This window comes from Daktulosphaira vitifoliae, unplaced genomic scaffold (assembly GCF_025091365.1).
Source record: "Daktulosphaira vitifoliae isolate Bord-2020 unplaced genomic scaffold, ASM2509136v1 Scaffold_157, whole genome shotgun sequence".
Classification (NCBI taxonomy): domain Eukaryota; kingdom Metazoa; phylum Arthropoda; class Insecta; order Hemiptera; family Phylloxeridae; genus Daktulosphaira; species Daktulosphaira vitifoliae.
Genome location: NW_026099725.1, coordinates 3,622 through 26,597, shown reverse-complemented (window position 1 = coordinate 26,597; position 22,976 = coordinate 3,622). Strand labels below are relative to the sequence as shown.

Sequence of the window (22,976 nt, the reverse complement as noted above, 5' to 3'; positions counted from 1 at the left end):
CCGGAGTCTGGTGACCGAGTACTTTCGTTGAAAAAAAATTTTTTGAAAATCCGAGCACGCTAAGTAATTTTCCCAGAAAAGAGTTTTTTTCCTTGTTCTATTATATAATAAGATGATGTCTATTTTTAATTTAATTATTGACTATATTTGTTTTTTTTCTAATCCCTGAAGAAATTTTTTTTTAATCATTACCGTTAGACATACCAAATGCCTACTTTTCTTCTAAACCTTCAAGATTACGTCTTAATAGACCCATCCTATAAAAAAAAAAAAATTCAACACCCACTTATACTGAGCAACATACCAAATAAAAGCGTACTAGATGTTCTGATTTAAACTGAAATATTTCATAAAATCGAGAAATATTAGTTTCAAATGGCACTAACTTTTATATTTATTATGATTGATAAGAATAAATATTATCAATTTAATATATAAGTAGTTAATTAAATATAAGAGTTTCATAGTAATATAAGAGTCTTACAATAATATGAACAATATACAATCAGTAGAATTTTTTTGAAAATAGTTTTTGTTTAATTAAAATATTATAAAGTATTCGTAACGATTATATTTCAGATTCAGATGTTGATAAAGCCGATGAAGTTATTGGTGCAGTTGTAGAAACTACATCTACATCTGTACCTGTCAACTAACAAAACAACTTAACTTCATGGATTACTTTTAAAGCGCAATTCTAAATTAGTGAGATGTCTACAAAATAACTTGATTTTAAGTCTTGCGATTCTAATTCAAATGAATCACACAGTGTGTTAGATTTCATTGATAAACTGTTTAACGGTGAAAAATATTTTGTTTTTTTTCGTCAAAATTTTTAGAATGTTATGGCAATTAAAAATTAAAAAAAGTTATAAAATTTCAAAATTAGTGATTTTTAAAACTGTAATTTTTTTGCCATTTTCACGTTGAACGAGGGTAATTTTTTAAATTATTGACGTTAATGTTTTTGACCAAACACTATTTATAATCTAACAGACACAAAAAAAATATCATAGTAAAATTAATACCTTCTCAGTTTTGAATCGAAACTAAAAAAGTAATATAAACAGTTAGGTAAGAAAATTTTCTAAATATGACTCCCATTTAAAAGTCCTGGTTATAGCTCTGTTGAATTATTTGTCTGCAAGAATCATTTTTGTGGAAAATATTGCATTGAAACATTTTATGACTGAATAATCGTATACAAAATGAATCATCACATTCTATAATTATGCCATGATTTTATTATCTGCTATATCTACTATTAAATGTTATACGGTAAACAGAATATTTTTATACTTTACGTAAAGCGTAATTCTAAGCCTGCATACAATAATTATACTTAAATCTCAATAATAGCGTGTTATAATAAAGAGTTATTAAAATCCCCTATTTTAACTTTCATGCCTTAAAACAGGACGTCATATATCTTAGTTTTTATGCTGTAATGGAATAACTACTCAATGAAAAATAAAATAGTCTTAATTTGTAAACTATCTATTTAGTTTAACTACGCATATACATATTATCGAAAAAACAATCATTATCCGTGACTTATATATATATATAAAGCAAGCATATTATTAACTATTGAGCCTAACTATTTAAATATTTTAAAAGTGTGATATCATGACTAGAATAAATGAAAAAAAAAACACATAAGAGTAAATTCTAAGTTTCGTATTGAAGCTAAAAAAATATTAAGGTAAAGTTCTATTATTCTGAAGAAAATATTTAAAATTATATTTAAATAATACAGGGTGATTGACTAACTATGCCTCACGAATTTTCTTTAAAAATATTAGTATTATCGTATATGTAATTATTTTATTTGTTATAAATCTTTGTTGAGCTACTTGACAAGAAAAATGAAGATTCAATCTTCATCCCTTAACCCTTAAATCAATATCAACTTTAGTTTTTCAAATAGCAACCCAGTTTTTTTTTTTATTAATCTTGTTAATAATAAAAAAAAAAATTTTCTCAAAAAAAAAAAAAATCAATTTTAATAAATTCTAAGCGAGATATTACTATTTAAAGTTTAGGGGATTTAACAAATAAAACAGTAGTCGGGTAAATATAGTATCGTTATTATTTAGTGTACCGATAAGAAGTGGTAGCGCTTATCGATTTACGATCCATAACGTTCTCGTCTGTAATGATTTTTCTTAATAAACCCTAAACTTTAGAGAGCCGTGGAGCGCTTAATATTTAATAAAATAAAATATTTTTTTTACAAAACATTTTTTTTTTATTAATCTAAATCTAATGGTATAAAAAAAAATAGTGTTGCCATTTGAAAATATGAAGTTGACACTATTTTTAAGCAAAAGGGATGGTGGTAAAAATTTAAATTTTCTCGTGAAACATCTCATCAAAGATCCATAATGATTAAAAAAAAAAATTGTTTATAACTCTTATATTTTCAGAGATAATTCGTGAGGCATAGTTAGTCAATCACCCTGTATATTATTTTTTTTTAATGGGGTTACATACCAATCTGTATTATGTAACTATACCAATTAAAGGCATTTATAATTGAAAACAAAAAACAGGTTAGCAGCGTTGATGGTGATGGTGCGCGGGTGCGGTTCGGTTGGTCAACGTTGTCCCTTTCATAACGAGAAAAAGACTCAGCGTATCATTTTTGGCGGGTCGTCGTCGGCCGTGCGGCACTTGTTGGACTTTGCCCCGTGGCGTAAGGCACGCGGTGTTGGTCAGTCAAAATTTCATAGTAGGCGACGGCTGATGAAGGTGGCACGAGTCGCGGGACCATGTCAAATACCCTCAAGCTGTCGGCCTACTTAATGACGGCCGGGAAGGTAACCGCGTGAAGGCCGTACAACTCACGTTGTTTGTTGGGTGTTCAAAGGGGTGAGTGCGTGTATTCCAATTCTATGGATTTCGCCGCTGCTGATTTGGATGCTGTTGCCGCTACTGTGTTGTTACTGTTGTTTAAAACGATGTCTCCTCCACGTTTGATGCTAAGGGTGATGGTGTCAGCCTTTGTATTCGAGCTGGCACTAGTAAAGTCAGTGTGTAGTACGTCCGCGCTTTGTGGTCGGGTGTTAATATGATTTGTGTTCGATGAGCATTACCGTGTCATTAAAGTCGCAGCACAGTTTTTCACTATCTATGATAATAATTCGCGTGTGTGTGGGTCGCCGACTTTATCTAGTGTTGAGGGATCTACTTCAGCTAGAGTGTGCCGAGTACTCGCCTTCCAACAAGATGTAGTGCGCCTAGATGAATTGTACATGCAACGTAGTCCCAGGAGACTTCCTGTTTTGTTAGAAAGTCGTCTAATCTGAACGTATTTAATTGGCCAACAAAATAAGGTAATTTGGTTATTATGTGTGTTGCACTGTAACAGGACACTTCTAAGTTTTTTATAATTTATACAANTGTTAATAATAAAAAAAAAATTTTCTAAAAAAAAAAAAAATCAATTTTAATAAATTCTAAGCGAGATATTACTATTTAAAGTTTAGGGGATTTAACAAATAAAACAGTAGTCGGGTAAATATAGTATCGTTATTATTTAGTGTACCGATAAGAAGTGGTAGCGCTTATCGATTTACGATCCATAACGTTCTCGTCTGTAATGATTTTTTTTAATAAACCCTAAACTTTAGAGAGCCGTGGAGCGCTTAATATTTAATAAAATAAAATATTTTTTTTACAAAACATTTTTTTTTTATTAATCTAAATCTAATGGTATAAAAAAAAATAGTGTTGCCATTTGAAAATATGAAGTTGACACTATTTTTAAGCAAAAGGGATGGTGGTAAAAATTTAAATTTTCTCGTGAAACATCTCATCAAAGATCCATAATGATTAAAAAAAAAAATTGTTTATAACTCTTATATTTTCAGAGATAATTCGTGAGGCATAGTTAGTCAATCACCCTGTATATTATTTTTTTTTAATGGGGTTACATACCAATCTGTATTATGTAACTATACCAATTAAAGGCATTTATAATTGAAAACAAAAATCGAAGAAGAGAATAATTGTCTATCTATTATGACACGACTTACGTCGCAATAATGTAATCGACACTGGTTTTGAGGGTAGAGATCCGTGGGCCGTTTATTAATGAGCAAGAACAGGTTACTCAAAAAAAAACAAAAAAAACCANACTCAAAAAAAAACAAAAATAACCGAAAAGACGAACTCAGTTAATAATAATCTTCGCATACTATCGCGGCACTTTCGCTGGCGTCGACGATACGATGTCCGGCGTGATCCTTGGGCGACAACAGGTTAGCAGCGTTGATGGGGACGGTGCGCGGGTGCGGTTCGGTTGGTCAACGTTGTCCCTTTCATAACGGGAAGAAGACTCAGCGTATCATTTTCGGCGGGTCGTCGTCGGCCGTGCGGCACTTGTTGGACTTTGCACCGTGGCGTAAGGCACGCGGTGTTGGTCAGTCAAAATTTCATAGTAGGCGACGGCTGATGAAGGTGGCACGAGTCACGGGACCATGTCAAATACCCTCCCGCCAAGCTGTCGGCCTACTTAATGACGGCCGGAAAAGTAACCGCGTGAAGGTCGTACAACTTACGTTGTTTTTTGGGTGTTCTAAGGGGTGAGTGCGTGTATTCCAATTCTATGGATTTCGCCGCTGCTGATTTGGATGCTGTTGCCGCTACTGTGTTGTTACTGTTGTTTAAAACGATGTCTCCTCCACGTTTGATGCTAAGGGTGATGGTGTCAGCCTTTGTATTCGAGCTGGCACTAGTAAAGTCAGTGTGTAGTACGTCCGCGCTTTGTGGTCGGGTGTTAATATGATTTGTGTTCGATGAGCATTACCGTGTCATTAAAGCCGCAGCACAGTTTTTCACTATCTATGATAATAATTCGCGTGTGTGTGGATCGCCGACTTTATCTAGTGTTGAGAGATCTACTTCAGCTAGAGTGTGCCGAGTACTCGCCTTCCAACAAGATGTAGTGCGCCTAGATGAATTGTACATGCAGCGTAGTCCCAGGAGACTTCCTGTTTTGTTAGAAAGTCGTCTAATCTGAACGTATTTAATTGGCCAACAAAATAAGGAAATTTGGTTATTATGTGTGTTGCACTGTAACAGGACACTTCTCAGTTTTTTATAATTTATACAATGAATGGTATCAATTCATTTTATTGACAGTTGAAGAGATAGAGACTATCTAATTTATTATTATTATTATTATTATTATAAGTAAATCTTATTATTTTCAAATGTCATTATTCTAAGAATCATATATTTAAATTCATCATGTAACATTTTTGAAAGAAGTTACAATTATTTTAATAATTTGATCATATAGTTTCAGCATGATAAATTTTTCTTGAATTTACAGTGCTGAATTAATGACGTATAAAATTATAGTTATTAATACTGATTACGACTCTATTTACTACAAAATTATTGAATTAATTATTACAGTTGTCATCAATAGAGTCATCAGTAACCAAAATAAAACATCTGAACCGTTTAAATTAAGCTCAATTTCCTATAAAACAAGCTTTATATGGACTTCATTAAGTACTTTAAATTGTTTCTAATTGAATAAATCCATATAATTTTTTCCAAAAATATTATAACTTCCATTAAAAGAATTTTTATAAGCTTCAAATATGTTTAAAAATAAAATTGTTTTATTACTCTTCGTTATTTATATTACAATTGCATTTGCAGGTAATTTTTATTTTTCTCATAAAATAATTGATGTTTAAACGTTTTACTACTGTCATGGGTTTTGATATTTCTAAATATTTTAGGGTTAAAATAAAAATTGTTCATGTAAAAAAAATTTGATTTGGTGATAATTTTGTAATCACAAAAAATAAATTTAAAGCAGTTGTAGTAATTTCAGTTTAAATTACAATTTATTTTTTAATTAACGTTAATTGATACTTCAATGTTGTAATAAATTAACACTTTATGAATATTTTTCTTATAATTCAATTTATCATTCTTATACAAAATGTTTCCACCTTATCTACAGCTTATCTCATCATATTTTAATTAGGAAGTTATTAAGGATATTTCACATCCTTAAGAACTTCTGATTTATCAAATATTTTTCATTACTTTTTTCTTAACATAATTTTTACAATTTTGGACAACCTTAAAGAATTTTAGTTTCAATGCGTGCTGAGAAACTACTGGTTTTACTTTGACGTGTTTCTTTTTCTGTCAGATACGCCATTACACCTACTCCTACTGGACCGATTTTGCTCAACGACACGTTAAAAATCACAAAACATCTATTATAAGCTTATACGCCAATATTTTAAAAATTTACCCTCAGTCCCGATAGTAGATATTTCTAAAAAAATACAGTTGTCATTAAACAATCATTGTTGATGTTTTTAGTTTTCACTTTTTATTGAAATAACATTTAGAAAACTGAAATACTTTGATGATACATCAAACAATTGCATTACTGACAACATGTGTGAAAAAACCTTCCTTCCTTAAATAATTCAAATGCTAAATTAAATTAAAAATAATTCAATATATTTTGAGATAAAAAAAGATAACAAATGTTTGGATCAGTACTTATTAGTATTATTACTTATTAGAGAAAAGACTTGGTACTTTTTATTACTTCGGCGTAAAAAATCTTTAATATAGGTTGGTTGATATAATTAAATGTATGTTATATATTATATGTATCAATGATTGCTACTATAATTACATTATTATGACTTAATTTTGAATAAATAAAAAAAAACCCAGCACAGGGGGGTCGCGGCACAGTGGTGATGTGGCATAGTTGGATCAAGTATAATGATATCGGAAAGTGATTAAAATCACTATCAAAAAAAAAACGCTTCGATGCAAATCTTTAGATAGTGTTTAATTTTAAAAAATTGGTGGATTATTCCAAAAGCTTCATAAACTGCTAGTTCCTTATTAATATCCTGATTAAGACAAAGTATGTCGAATGAAAAAGAGATTATTAAAAAATAGTATTTCCCATAAAAAAATTATATTGATCAATACACTTTTCAATAAGTTATAGCATTATAAAGTTAAAAATGTAAAAAATAATTTTCACACAATAATAGCGTTTGGTAGCCATTTTCACCGTGAAGACAGAATAAAGTCCGAAATTTTTTTTTTACATAATAAAGAAGATTACATTAGCTTTAATTTAATATATATATATAGAAGTGCCAGACCTTCCGGAACATTTTCAAAATTTAAGTTAAAAAAATTAATTTTTTGTGAAAAAGTTGTCATTTTAAATCCCCCCTTGTGGGCAGGTTAAGGGTTAAATTTATGAAAAAAATATACCAAATGAAAGGTAATGATATTATGCATCTATATAAAAAAGAATTATATTGATATGTTCATTTTTGAAAAAGTTATGGCACTTTTAAGTAAAAAAAATTGAAAAAATTTCGAAAATTAGCGATTTTTAAATTTGTAATTTTTTTGGAGGTTTCCCCCATTTACGGGGAACGAGGGAATTTTTTTCAATTTTTAAGGGTAATGTCTTCGACTAGATACGATTTGTGATCTTTTGACGTATCATTGAAAGAAATCGGTTCGATGAGAGCTGAGAAAAAGTGGTAACAGATACAAAAAAAAAACACATCTTAGTAAAACCAATACCTTCTCAGCTTCGCATCGAAGCTAAAAAAATTTTGTTTTTATATGTTTTATTAGACTATCAATTATAACCCAGCAAAATTCACACTTAACCTGCCCACTAGGGGGATTTAAAATGGCGACTTTTTTGCAAAAACTAACTTTTTTAACTTAATTTTTGAAAGTGTTCCGGAAANCAAAAACTAACTTTTTTAACTTAATTTTTGAAAATTTTCCGGAAATATTCACAGTTTTATTTAATCTTAAATTAAAGCTTATGTCATGTACTATAAAATGAAAAAAAAAAATTGTCCCAACGACTTATCATCTATGCGCAAATACCTGCCGTAGTTAAAAATTATGCAATTTTGGTGTTAAAATTTTCGATTCTTGATTTTAAATTTTCAACTTTAAATTGCTATAAATTGACANTCAATACAATTTTTTCATGAGAAGTAGTATTTATATACATCTTTCATTGGATATACTTTTTTTTTAAATCAGACTATTTCCCTATATATGGGGGGGCTTCAAATATAAAAAATGCATATAAAAAGTAGAACTTTTTCAACTTAACTTGAAAATGTTCCGGAAATATTCACAGTTTTATTTAATCTTAAATTATTTAAGATTAAATAATTTAACGATTTCTTTCAACGATACGTCAAAAGATCACAAATCGTATCTAGTTGAAGACATTACCCTTAAAAATTGAAAAAAATTCCCTCGTTCCCCGTAAATGGGGGAAACATCCAAAAAATACAAATTAAAAAATCGCTAATTTTGAAAATTTTTTCAATTTTTTTTACTTAAAAGTGCCATAACTTTTTCAAAAATGAACATATAAATATTATTTTTTTTATATATAGATGCTTGATGTCTTTACTTATTATTTGATATATTTTTGTAAATCTGACCCTTTATCTGCCCACAGGCGGGGATTTAAATTGACAACTTTTTCACAAAAAATTTACTTTTTCAATTTAACTTTTGAAAATGTTCCGGAAGGTCTGACACTTTTATATATATCTTAAATTAAAGCTAATGTAATATACTTTAATTAGAAAAAAAAAAATTTGACCTCAGGACTTGTCTTCACGGCAAAAATGGCTACCAAATGCTATTTTTGTGTGAAAATTCTCGATTTTATTTTTATATTATATTTAACTTTATAATGCTATAACTTATTGAAAAGTTTATGGATCCACACAATTTTTTTATGAGAAATAATATTTTTTAATAAACCCTTTTTCATTCGACATACTTTATCTTAATCGAGATATTAATAAGGAACCAGCAGATCAAGTAGCTTTTGGAATAAAACACCAATTTTTTTAAAATTAAACACTATCTAAAGATTTGCATCGAAGCGTTTATACTTGATCCAACTATACCACGGCACCACTGTGCCGCGACCCCCCTGTGCTGGGTTTTTTTAATTATATCCTGATTAATAGTTCTTTGATTTTAAAATATAATACAAATTATAGTTTTTAAATTTAGTATAAAATTGTGAGGCCAGCTATGATGTATGGTTCATAGTGTTGGGCGGTTGATAAGAAAGTAGAGCAGAGAATAAGTGTAGCAGAGATGAGAATGCTTAGTTGGATGAGTGGAGTGACTAGAGAAGATAGGATAAGGAACGAACATATAAAAGGAAGTAAAGGTGTTGTGTCAATCGTGGATAAGATGACAGAAAATAGACTTAGATTGTTTAGTCATGGTATGAGGAAAGAAGAATCGAAAGCTGTAAGAACAGTTATAGAAATGAATGTTGAAGGAAGAAGAGATAGAGGAAGACCAAAAAAGAGATGGAGGGATGCTATTGAATGCGATTTGAGGACAACTGATGTGAGCGTAGATGATGTGAGAGATCGTGTCAAATGGTATCTTGGGATAAGGGTGGACTACCCCAAGTAGTTGGGATTAAGGCAAAGAAAAAGAAAAAGATTACCAGAAATTCCGGTGCCAATTGAGCTAAATATTATTTTAATAAAGGCTACTTAAAAAAAAANGTTAACAAAGTTATAAGTTTTATACACTGGACTACAAGGAACTTCCATCAGAAACAAAAATATACTATTCTAAATCAACTTTTCGCGATGTTTTAAAATGTGCAATTAGACTTTTTCTATCACTTCTAAGTTTTAATATTATTAAAAAATAGTATTTACATATAAAAAAAAATAATTAAGAATAAAAAAAATTGTTTTTGCAATAATACTGATTTTGATTATTAATAAGTTAAAAATATGGAAAATGACATATTTAACCTATTTTTTTAATCCTTTAAAGTTGATTGTTGTAAATGTTTATAAAAAAAAAAAATTTATTTTACCATAACTTTTAGCTCAATTGGTAAGTTTGAAATTGACATCATTAAATAGAAAATTTTATGACAATTAAAAAAATTGTATCGTTAAGATCAATATGCAGTCAGAAAGTTTAGCTTAGGATAAGAGTGGCCGACCCCAAGTATTTGGAATTAAGGCAAAGAAAAAGAAAAAGATTACCAGAAATTCCGGTGGCAATTGACATAATATGATTGCTGTTTCGGAATGTACAATTTAGCGTTTAGTTGGGTTTAAACAATATAGCGTCAAATCAATTACCTACTCTATCGTTTGTATATTAATATACACTACACTTTAATGATACAATAAATAAATAAACTCACACATACACACATATGCATTTATAACATTGTGTCTAATGTAAGTATAATATGATAAAAAGTAATCGTAAAATGAAAAAAATGGAATATAAATGTTAGTACTCATATTAAATGTAATGTAACTCGAAAAGTATTTGTTTAAATGAAAAAATATAAGATAATTTTTTAGCTTCGATGCGAAGCTGAGAAGGTATTGGTTTTACTAAGATGTGTTTTTTTTTGTATCTGTTACCACTTTTTCTCAACTCTCACCGAACCGATTTCTTTCAATGATACGTCAAAAGATCACAAATTGTATTTAGTCGAAGACATTACCCTCAAAAATTGAAAAAAATGCCCTCGTTCCCCGTAAATGGGGGAAAACTACAAAAAAATTACAAATTTAAAAATCGCTAATTTTCGAAATTTTTTCAATTTTTTTTATTTAAAAGTGCCATAACTTTTTCAAAAATAAACATATCAATATAATTCTTTTTTATATAGATGCATAATATCATTACCTTTCATTTGGTATATTTTTTTCATAAATTTAACCCTTAAACTGCCCACAAGGGGGGATTTAAAATGACAACTTTTTCACAAAAAATAAACTTTTTTAACTTAACTTTTAAAAATGTTCCGGAAGGTCTGACACTTTTATATATATCTTAAATTAAAGCTAATGTAATGAACTTTATTATGGAAAAAAAAAATTTCGGACTTTATTTTATCTTCATGGTGAAAATGCTAATTTTGTGTGAAAATTTTCGATTTTGTATTTTATATTTTTACTTTATTATGCTATAACTTTTTGAAAAATGTATGGATCAATACAATTTTTTTATGAGGAGTAGTATTCATATACATCTTTCATTTGACGTACTGTTTTTTTAAATCGGATCATTTCCCTATATACGAGGGGGTTCAAATCTAAAAAATGCATGTNCTATATACGAGGGGGGTTCAAATCTAAAAAATGCATGTAAAAAGTAGAACTTTTTCAACTTAAATTTTGAAAGTGTTCCAGAAGGTCTGACACTTTTATATATATCTTAAATTAAAGCTAATTTAATATACTTTATTATGGAAAAAAAAATTTCGGACTTTATTTTATCTTCATGGTGAAAACAGACATCAAAGTTTATAAAAAAAATACGATTTTTGTAAAAAAATTCTTTTTTATATTTTTAACTTTATAATGCTATAACTTTTTGAAAGATTAATGGATCAATATAATTTTTTTTTTATAGATGCATGATGTCTTTATCTATCATTTGGTATATATTTTTTTATATCTGACCCTTTACCTGCCCACAAGGGGGGATTTAAAATGGCAACTTTTTCACAAAAAATTTACTTTTTCAACTTAAATTTTGAAACTGTTCCGGAAAGTCTGACACTTTTATATATATCTTAAATTAAAGCTAATGTAATTTACTTTATTATGCGAAAAAAAAATTTCGGACTTTATTTTATCTTCACGGTGAAAATGGCTACCGAATGCTATTATTGTGTGAAAATTCTCGATTTTATTTTTTACATTTTTAACTTTATAATGCTATGACATATTGAAAAGTGTATGGATCAACATTATTTTTTTATGAGAAATAATATTTTTTAATAATCCCTTTTTCATTCGACATACTTTATCTTAATTAGGATATTAATAATGAACTAGCAGATCATGTAGCTTTTGGAATAATCCACCAATTTTTTAAAATTAAACACTATCTAAAGATTTGCATCGAAGCGTTTTTTTTTGATAGTGATTTTAATCACTGTCAGATATCATTATACTTGATCCATCTATGCCACGTCACCACTGTGCCGCGACCCCCCTGTGCTGGGTTTTTATTTATAATTGTCTTTTAAACAACTTTTGTACGATACTAGTTTTTGTAAGTTAAATAATATTTGAGAAAATTAAAAAGCTCATATTTTTTAACTTTTGTGAGGCTGTAAAAAAAAAAGCTCAATTCCAATCGATGAGGACTATTAGTATGTTATTATAAATATTTTAATTTAAATTTTAAAAAAACAAAATTTAGTTGGGAATTTTTTCCGCAATTTTTCCTTTGTTGACTGGCCTAGATGTCAATTTTAAACTTGTAATTGAGCTAAAAGTTATGGTAATATATTCAATTTATTTTACTATAAACTTTCATAAATCTTTATCAAAAATTTTTCATCAACTTTAAAGAACCAAAAAAATAGGTTAAAATTGAAAATTTGGACTGATTATTTTTAACATATTAAAAATCAAATCAGTAATAATTTGAAAACAAATTTTTTTTTCTTTTAATTATTATTTTATATATATAATTAGTAATAATATAAAAAATTAGAAGTGATAGAAATAGTCTACTTGCAGATTTGAAAACAACGCGAAAAGTTGATTTAGAAAAGTATATTTTTGCTTCTGATGAAAGTTCCTTGTAGTCCAGTGCATTTTTTTATAGTAACAAACAGTTTTTATTGAAAATTATTGTATCAAGCCCTTTAAATTTTTATACACGTAAAAGTAAAGCAAAATATAACTTCTTTATTATTTTTATAATTTCTCCGTTTAAATTACAATATTAAATATCAATTTCATACTAAATTTAATAATTATAATTAGTATATATTCAAATATTATATTTTAAAATCAAAGAACTACTAATCATGATATAATTAAAGAAATAAGAGTTGATGTTGCTTTTGGAATAATCCACCAATTGCCTAATTAAAACAAAAAAAAAAAAAGTTTGTTGGGAATTTTTTCTGCTATTCTGCAAAATTACTCCTTCGTTGACTAGAATGAATCATTAAATAGAAAATTTTATGAGAATTAAAACAATGTTATTTTTAAGATTAATATGCAGTCAGAAAGTTTTATAATTATTATTTATTGTAAATTTATCAGAAAAACTCATTATTTTTTGCATTTTTATCGTAATAGAACACTTAAATAGAAATCATAGTAATCATTTCTAAGTAATTTTTGATATTTAAAAAGATTCTACGATTAAAATATCCAGAACTGAATTAATTTTAATAATTTACTTTAACTAAAAAAAATTATTATATGAATCCCTCTTTTGGGCAGGTAAAGGGTTAGATTTATAAAAAAAGAAAACCAAATGATAGATAAAGACATGCATCTAAATAGGTTTTATGCACTGTACTACAAGGAACTTCCATCAGAATCAAAAATATATTATTCTAAATCAACATATCGCGATGTTTTCAAATGTGCAATTAGACTATTTCTATCACTTTTAAGTTTTAATATTATTAAAAAATAGTGTTTACATATAAAAAAAAATAATTAAGAACAAAAAAAATTGTTTTAAATTAATACTGATTTGATTTTAAATTAATACTGATTTTGATTATTAATATGTTAAAAATAAGGAAAATGACATATTTAACCTATTTTTTTAATCGTTTTAAGTTGATTGTTGTAAATGTTTAAAATGAAAAAAAATAATTTATTTTACCATAACTTTTAGCTCAATTGGCAAGTTTAACATTGACATCATTAAATAGAATATTTTATGAGAATTAAAAAAATTGTATCTTTAAGATACAATATGCAGCCAGAAAGTTTTATAATTACTATTTATTGTAAATTTATCAGAAAAGCTCAATATTTTTTTGCATTTTTATGGTAATAGATAACTTAAATAGAAGTAATAGTAATAATTTCCTAGGAACTTTTGTTGTTTGTTGAAAAGATTCTATAATTGAAATATTGAGAACTTAATTAATTTTAATGATTTACTTTAACTAAATGTACCAATTAAAACAAAGTTGTTAAAAAGATTTTTTCAATTGAGCGTATTATAAAATTTGATTATATTTGTAAAAATCAATTGTTAATTCAGGAGAAAAAACAATCATTTTTTTTAGAAATGATTTATATAGCAACATGTTACAAAAAAAAATTGTAATATTATAGTCTAGTAGTAGCACACACAAATAGAGTAAAAAAATTATTAAATTACAAAGTAAAATGATTTAATTTGGTAGTTGAAAANTTATTAAATTACAAAGTAAAATGATTTAATTTTGTAGTTGAAACCTATCATATCAAACTTCATTCGTTAATAAATATTTTGAAAACATTAGAAATTAATGATTTTAATTGTCTTTATGGAGACGATGTAATAACTAACTGTTTAATTGATAAATTAGAATTTTTTTTTCAATTGTTGAGGGTAATATCTTCAACTAGATACGAATTGTAGTCATTTGACGTATCGCTGAAAAAAGTAGGTCAAGTTAGAGCAGAGAAAATAAATGGTAGTCACAAAAAAATATCTCCTCAGCTTTTTATCGAAGCTAAAACTTAAAATATAGTAAAATAATTTTAATACGAATAATAAATTTCTTCTTGAAAGGGGCGACTAGAGTGATGTGATCCTTGATCTTTATTGAAATTATTGAATCTAAATGTGATAAAAATCAAACGAGTTAAAAATTTATACTAATTTAAAAAGAATTAAGAAAAAATGCAAAAAATTCATTGCCATACGCTGCTTGGAATCTCGTACCCCAAGCGTGTAAAACATTAATTTATAATATCAAGAATTTTTTCACACAAATAGCGTATTTTTGCATACGGTAGTCATTTTCACCATGAATACAAGTCCAGAGGTCAAATTTTTTTTTTCAAATTAAAGTATATTACATTAGCTTTAATTTAAGGTATATATAAAAGTGTCAGTGTTTCCGGAACATTTTCAAAAGTTAAGTTGAAAAAGTTAATTTTTTGTAAAAAATCTACCATTTTGAAACCCTTCCTGTGGGCTGTTAAAAGGCCAAATGTTCACAAAAATATAAAAAATGATAGGTAAATGTCTAAGGTATCTATAAAAAAAAATTATATTGATTCGATCATTTTTAAAAAAGTTAAGGTAATTCNATGATTACAATTTCATCTTGCAAGTTGAGCTAAAAGTTATGGTAATAATTTTTTTTTTTTATTAAAACTTTCACTTTAATGGACAAATAAAAGTAGGTTAAATATGATTACTTTTAACATATTAAAAATCAAAATCAATAATAATTTGAAAAGAATTAATTATAATATACTTTGTTTTTTTCAATTGATTGGGTTATGATAAAAAAATTACCTGTGTATTTATACAATTTATAGTTCATATTAAAGAGCGTATCCATAATAGAGTAAATACACAGTTTTAAATGAATTGGTAAATCTAAATCCAAGGCAACATATTAGAATTATATGGAATTTGTAAGTAGGTTTTTGGAAAAATATCTGGTCTGATATTAGTTTGAAAAAAAAATTTTGAGATAAGGCCAACTACATCCGATTTTTTATATACACGATAGCTCAAAGTGAAATAGTATCAATAATAAATTTACAAAAAAATCGTTTTACAGATTAAATATTTAAAAAAAATTATCTAAAATCAATTGAAATTAATTCCCTGGAATATTGTCTTTGGATTTAAATCAATTTTAGTGATTTCAGCTATACATTTCAATTAAGTTCATTTTTAATCTATTTCTACGCTCTGACACACATACACAAACACCTATATCTATAATTATATTATAGTATTATATTATGGTATTTAAGTGATACTTTAGTATCTTCTGAAAATCTACCTATAATCACATTTGATGCTCGATGGACGAAATAAAACCTACAAAAATCAAGAGTATGACACAAACATTTAACATAATATTACAAATACTCCATTGAGTATTTGTAATATTGACAACAAATTCAGTTTACAGTTTGTTTTTAGACTTTCTATTTGAGTATTTTTAGTTATTATTTAAAAGTATTACTGCAAATATTTAAAATGAAAACGATAATAGTGATGTATCAATAATATTTTGTATTAAACAAAAACAAATTTGATAAGTTAGTTTTAAGACTAAAAAATCATAAGTAAAATATATGTATTGTTTTTGGAGCCTATGGAATAAAAAACATTTGTTGTCAGGCCAAATCAGAGTCTTTTTAAATCACAATAAGACTGCGAGAATTATTAAAATATACAGAGTGATTTTTTTATCATAACCCACTCAATTACTTATAGAATAATAATAATTAAAAAAATTTTTTTTTTTANATATACAGGGTGATTTTTTTATCATAACCCACTCAATTACTTGCAGAATAATAATAATTTAAACATTTTTTTTTTTTATTATTTTTAGTTACACATTATTCTTGAATTTTTAACTATGTAATACTTTTTAAGTTCATCCCTTATGCCTTGGAGGGGGGTCAACTTTGTTTTTTTAAATGGTAATACATTTTTAATTTAATAAAATGTTTGAGTTTTTAATTTAATAGTAAATGGCATTTGAATTTTTAATATAACTTTATTAGCTTATTAGATATAAACATTTAAAGTTTCAAAATTTTGAGTTAATATACATGTATAATACACAAGGGATTACAAATTCAGGTAGCTAATTGTTTTTTTCAATATCAATATTCGTAAGTACACGATGTTATAAAAAACCTATTAGCTACCTATATTTGTAATCCCTTGTCTATTAATTCAAAAATTGAAACTTTAAATGTTTATATCTAATAAACAAATTAAGTTTCATTAAAAATTCAAATGCCATTTACTGTTGAATTAAAAACTCAAACATTTTATTAAATTAAAAATATGTGTTACCATTTAAAAAAACAAAGTTGACACCCTTAACAGGCATAAGGGATGAACTTAAAAAATATTGCATAGTTAATAATTCAAGAATAATGTGTAACTAAAGGTAGTCATAAAAAAAAAAATTTTAATTATTATTATTCTGTAAGTAATTGAGTGGGTTATGATAAAAAAATCACTCTGTATATTAATAAAAATTACTTCCTCCGTGATGAGTGATATTCTTTTTCAATTTGTGGTACTTGTAAAATGACTCTTGTAACATGTCAATTGTTCATCTGTTACAGCAACAGATGAACAATTGATCGAATAAAAAAATAATTATAAGACAATATTTGTTAGTAATTATTTGTTTTTATCACATTATAAAGTTAAAAGTAGGTGTGCCTATTTACAAAAATTAAAGTTAATTAAAGTTTTTTTTATCGTTAATGAGATGAAAAAATTTATTTTACTGTATATTATTGTAAGTTTTAAACCAAATAATTTTCTCTTTACGAAAATTTAAAATTTTCAATAGTTTCTGAGAAATTGAGTATCTCACAAATTCAATCATTTTGTATTAAAATTTTTTTTGAAACTTTTTGAAAAATGTATATATCAGCACAATTTTTTTTTCTTAAATACATTATAAGTACATCTTTCATTTGACATACTTTTTATTAAAATTGGACAATTTCCCCTTATATAGGGGGCGTTCAAAACTTGAAATATTGTAAAAAACATAGATCTTTTTCAACTGAACTTTTGAAAATGTTCCGGAAATACTGCGTCCTTTAAACATATATCAAATCAAAGGTTATGTTATATACTATCAAATGAAAAAAATAAATTTGTCCCGACATCTTATCTTCTATGTGCAAATGGCTGTCGAAAATTAATGTTTGCGATAAAAATTAACTTTTATTGGGATGTTTTTTGTACTTAAAACTGCCATAACTTTTTCAAAAATGAACAAATAAAAATAATATTTTTTTGTATTGAAACCTTAGATATTTCCCTTTCATTTGATATAATTTTTTTTGAAAATCTAACACTTATTCTGCTCACTGGGAGGATTTAAAATAGTAACTTTTTTACAAAAAATAACTTTTTCAACTTAACTTTTGAAAATGTTCCGGAAATACTGCGTCCTTTAAACATATATCAAATCAAAGGTTATGTTATATACTATCAAATGAAAAAAAAAATTTGTCCCGACGACCTATCTTCTATACGCAAATGGCTACCATATTCAAAAATATACTATTTTAACAAATTTTTTTTTTTAAATTGAACACTATCTACAGATTTGCATCGAAGCGCTTTTTATGATAGTGATTTTAATCACTGTTAGATATCATCTATACTTGACCCAACTATGCCACGACCCCACTGTGCCGCCACCCCATTGTGCTGGGTTTTTTTTTATCACATTACAAAGTTAAAAGTAGTTGTTCCTATTTACAAAAATTAAAGTTAAGTTTTTTTTATCGTTAATGAGATGAAAAAACTTATTTTACTGTACATTATTGTAAGTTTAAAAAACAAATAATTTTCTCTTAACGAAAATTAAAAATTTTCAATAGTTTCTGAGAAATTGAGTATCTTACCCAAATTCAATCATTTTGTATTAAATTTAAAAGAGTTATCTAATAATAATTATTCAAAATTGAAATTTAAAGCTTAAAATAATTTTTAGTTCCAACAAATATTGTAGAATACAACAACAGAGAAGTCAGTGAAGGTGACGTCAATCATGAACATAAACAATCAGTAAATGAAAACTATTTTCCAGGAGGCTTCATGAATGCCAAAATATTGTGTGTATACATAAAAAAACACTTACCTAATGTTGCCAAGGGTATTACTCCTGAAATTTGTGATTGGTTTGTCCAAAATTTCGCAAAATCACAACCAGATAAAGGACTTGCAGAAGATGGTAAGAGATACGTTGNTCCAAAATTTCGCAAAATCACAACCAGATAAAGGACTTGCACAAGATGGTAAGAGATACGTTGTCTAAATTAATAGTAATTTTATAAATCTATCCGGACTATTAATATACACCCACTCAAAAAATTACAATTTAAACACGATTGCTATTATAATAATTTAATAAACGTAACCGGGGCATATTTAAAATTCATTTTAGCTGAGCGACTTAATTTTTTTTACTTTGGGAAACAAAAAATTTTTTTGCTAAAAGTCAAATTCATAAACAAATAAGGTTTCTTTTACCCATATTTTATAAATATTACATTTAAAAAATAATATTGATAGCGCATATTCATGGGATGATTGCTCCTAACGCTCTCCCTTAAATATGCAACTGTACACAAACAGGGGCTCCGGAACTATTTTTTACATGGAGGGGGGGAATTTAATGACTCCATTGATTGTAACTAAACTAAAAAATCAGGTTAAGCTATTTTTTTGGTGAATTTTAGTGCTCATGTTCAAGGTGATTTTATTATCATAACCCACTCAATTACTGTGTATTATACCTATATATTAACTTAAAAATTTGAAACTTTAAATGTTTATATTTAATAAACAAATAAAGTTATACTAAGAATTCATATGCCATTTACTAACAAATTAAAATATCAAAAATTTATAAATGAAAATGATAAATAATAAATAATAAAAATGAATAATATTAAAATTGTAAAATAAATATTTATAAAGTCATATGGCTTGACGCGTTTTAAACGTCTTAGGTCATTGGAATTGTCCAATAGTTGAATTGCCGCTATATTTTCATAGTTTTCCAACCTCATTATATGCTTACGTGCAAACCGAGTGACTTCATCTGCTACGGTTGGTAACATCATATCTCGATCAATTACATCATTTATATCGATCTGTCAAGGAGCATTCCCAGTTATTTAGTCGAATCTCTCTGTGGGATTATTTGTTGCTTTAGAAATATTGGAATGTCACATGTTTTACGTAGCGTGAAATTTACGTGCACTGACTTTTCATTGTTAAACCAGNGAATGTCACATGTTTTACGTAGCGTGAAATTTACGTGCACTGACTTTTCATTGTTAATCCACATCTTCCAACGTTTCAACCACGTAGAAATGTTGATTAAGTTTATTTGAATCTGATCAGTAGCTACCTGTTGATTTTTGTTATTCTTAATTTTGCAGTATCATCTGCAAACATAGCGGTTGTTGAATTTATGTTGGTCAGAATGTCGGCCGTGTGAAGTAGATACAATATAAGGCCCAATACACTACCTTGTGGAACTCCGGCTGCTATATTTTTCCAATTAGTTAAAGCTCTGTCATGTATGACGCGGAACTGTCTTTCAGTCAAATAGGACTCGAGTACTGTACACCATGAGTTTGGTAATTGTTCACGCAAATTTAAGCAAGCCTTTATGCCAGAATTTATCAAAAGCCTGGGTTATGTCAAGGAATACTCCGCAACAATAATTTTTTTCTTCAAACGCGTTACTTATTACGTTTGTTACACAATGAATTTGGTCTATAGTTGAATGTTTGTTTTCTAGTAGAAACAAACCCAGCTTTGTTGTAATTAGCTGATTTTAATAGTGCATGTCTTTTAGGGGTAATAATTCTTGATCCCCAATGAATATGTTATTAATGACTTTGACATTTGTTGCTTGTATGTCCATTGTTGAGTATGTCCAAAGGATTGGCAGTTTTTACATTGTGGCACACCTTTTTTTTCTTCAGAGGAGTTACTTTTATTTTATGATAACATAAACTATTTAAGTCGTATATATCTTTATTGTTATCTGGAGGATCAAGGTCTACAAAAAATAAAGGTAATTTTATTATAGTTATTTCACTATTTTTGTACTAGTATTTATTTTTTTCATAATTTGGATGTCAGTGACATCACTTGCATAATGACCATTATCTGCTAAGGCTCTTTTAAATTCAGATACTTCAATGTCAGGTGTAATCCGCTAGTTACAATACGAAAATTTTTTTTTTATTTTTAATTGATATCTGTGATACTGAATTTTATTTTTTTCAAGTACTTTTAAAATCGTCTCAACTTGTGTTCATCACCAGTCATAATTTTATTATCGCCGTTAGCAAAAGTTTTTAAATGTTGCTCATGACCAATGGCTTCTTTGCGAGTTATTTTAGAAATTAAATTGTTGATATTCTTAACACCACTGGCAGTTTTGTAGGTAGTTTATACATTTTTGGTGCAAGTTTTCATGAATTTTTTTCTATTTCTTTTACTTGTTTTGTTGATGAACTACGTGAAGCATCTGAGCTACAGTCTAGTTTATCACTAATAATTATCTTATCATACATGTCCATTGTTGACAAAAACGACGCACGTTTCTGCCGTCGCACGCAACTTGACCTAGATAACTGTTGATACATTTAGCACTTTACTGTAGTAAGCGATAACATTTTTCGTTATTGAGTGATTATTAAACAATACGCGCAAATTTGACCTGTAAAGCGGAACATACGTGTTACACGTTTAATAAATACTTCGTAACTATATATCTATTAAGTGAACATTATTATGTGATACTATTAATTTACTGTTGTTTTTCGAGGTCGATCTACTGTCAGGATGGCTGAACTATATTATTTAATGTTGCGACCGCCCGTCATTGTCTTTAAGTGTGGTGAGATGAGATTGTTATTAACCCCCTACAATTGGCGCGTCAAGATTTATTGCCAAAACATCACTCTCAGTACTCAATTGTCGCTGTCAGACTTGCAATCTTATGTCAAGATTTAGTTTGATCATTTTTGACGACTACCTTAATTCTTTCCATAACCTGACTCAAGTACTTATATGTTGTACCACGTCTGCACCTTGAACTCAGTTATGTCTTTCTCGTGGTACGCTTAATATGTGTGTCATGCACTTTGTCTGCGCCCTATAACTTTGTCGTAATTCTCTTAAACTTCTAATAATAACAGCTCTTGGACCGAAATATTATAAAAAATTTTTTTTTTAATTTATACTAAAATATATAAGGAAGAATGAAATAATTTATTTTAAAGGTTAACGTTTAAATAAATAGCACATTGTTTTTTGTCATTATTCAACTAAATGTTGCTCTAATTTTAATTTTGACAGAAACCCGGATTACTACGTACAAATACCTCGTTTAGTAATATTTATTATAGTCCCAATAAAATAGGTTTTTATTCATTTGAATTCTCTAATCTATAAATTCTACTGACAGTAAAACACTGCGCAGCGTATTTCTTATTACAGTGAACTATCTATAACAAGTCAAAGACCCTATTCATTTTTTTATTATCTATGGATTTGTAAAATATTTATAGACTACAAATTGTTAAGCTATTACATTATTTCACGTTTTAGCGATTAATATTTCTTTCACAACTAGTCAAAACGGCGGTTAGTTACAATAATCGAATACTTGTTCAATATTATGACTTATATCTTAGCTTCTTCTACGCCTTAAATTTTTGTTCAAAATTAAGATGCATATTGATTCAAATTAAATGCATAAGAAGTACATTTTTTTAATATATTTTTAAAAATAATATAATTTTAAAACAGTCCAATAGTGAGATGCGTGATAATTTTCACGGTTAGGAAAGTTTTCCAAACCACACAGCGTGGGAAAGTTTTCATAAACATAAACAAGTTAAATTTAAGTTCGTCAAAGTCAACTTTTTGTTTAAAATTTATAAAAAAACATAAATAATCAAAAAAGTTCTCTATAAAATAATATATTATATTTTTCTTTGTGACAATGGTTTTTTACGCATAAAAATTAATTACTATATTAAGAAAAAATTCTAAATGTTTATTTTCATTTAAAACTCACATGGTAGACACTAGTTAATTATTATTACAAATGAAACTCGCAAACCAAAAGCTTTTCAAGTTCAAGATTTCTAAAATTTAAATGTGTTCTTATATAGTTTACATAAATTTATCACAAATGCTTTATGTCCATTACTGTAAAACTGTTATTTGTCTTAAAAAAATTTTTTGATCTCTTTTAATCTAATTTATTATTATTTATTTATTTTTTTTATAGAATATGTTAATGTGATTTCGACAATTTTAAACTGGATTTATGAAACTGTAAAATAATTAAGATAAAAAATAATTTAATTTTT

At 27.2% G+C, this 22,976-nt stretch overlaps 1 protein-coding gene across 1 annotated transcript; it reads left to right on the top strand.

Moving 5' to 3' along the window:
- Window positions 1–5,508: 5,508 nt before the first annotated feature.
- On the top strand, window positions 5,509–22,970 carry LOC126909164 (uncharacterized). The gene is made up of 3 exons (XM_050691585.1): window positions 5,509–5,679; window positions 18,563–18,802; window positions 22,895–22,970. Exons 1-3 carry the CDS (start codon window positions 5,619–5,621, stop codon window positions 22,948–22,950), a joined length of 357 nt encoding a protein of 118 aa, XP_050547542.1. The 5' UTR covers window positions 5,509–5,618; the 3' UTR covers window positions 22,951–22,970.
- Window positions 22,971–22,976: the final 6 nt, after the last annotated feature.

Coding starts and splice junctions, on each gene's coding strand:
- LOC126909164 (XM_050691585.1), top strand. CDS start 5,619: ATGTTTAAAAATAAAATTGTTTTATTACTCTTCGTTATTTATATTACA. Junction 5,680..18,562: donor TATTACAATTGCATTTGCAG/GTAATTTTTATT, acceptor AATAATTTTTAG/TTCCAACAAATATTGTAGAA. Junction 18,803..22,894: donor TAAAGGACTTGCAGAAGATG/GTAAGAGATACG, acceptor TTTTTTTTATAG/AATATGTTAATGTGATTTCG.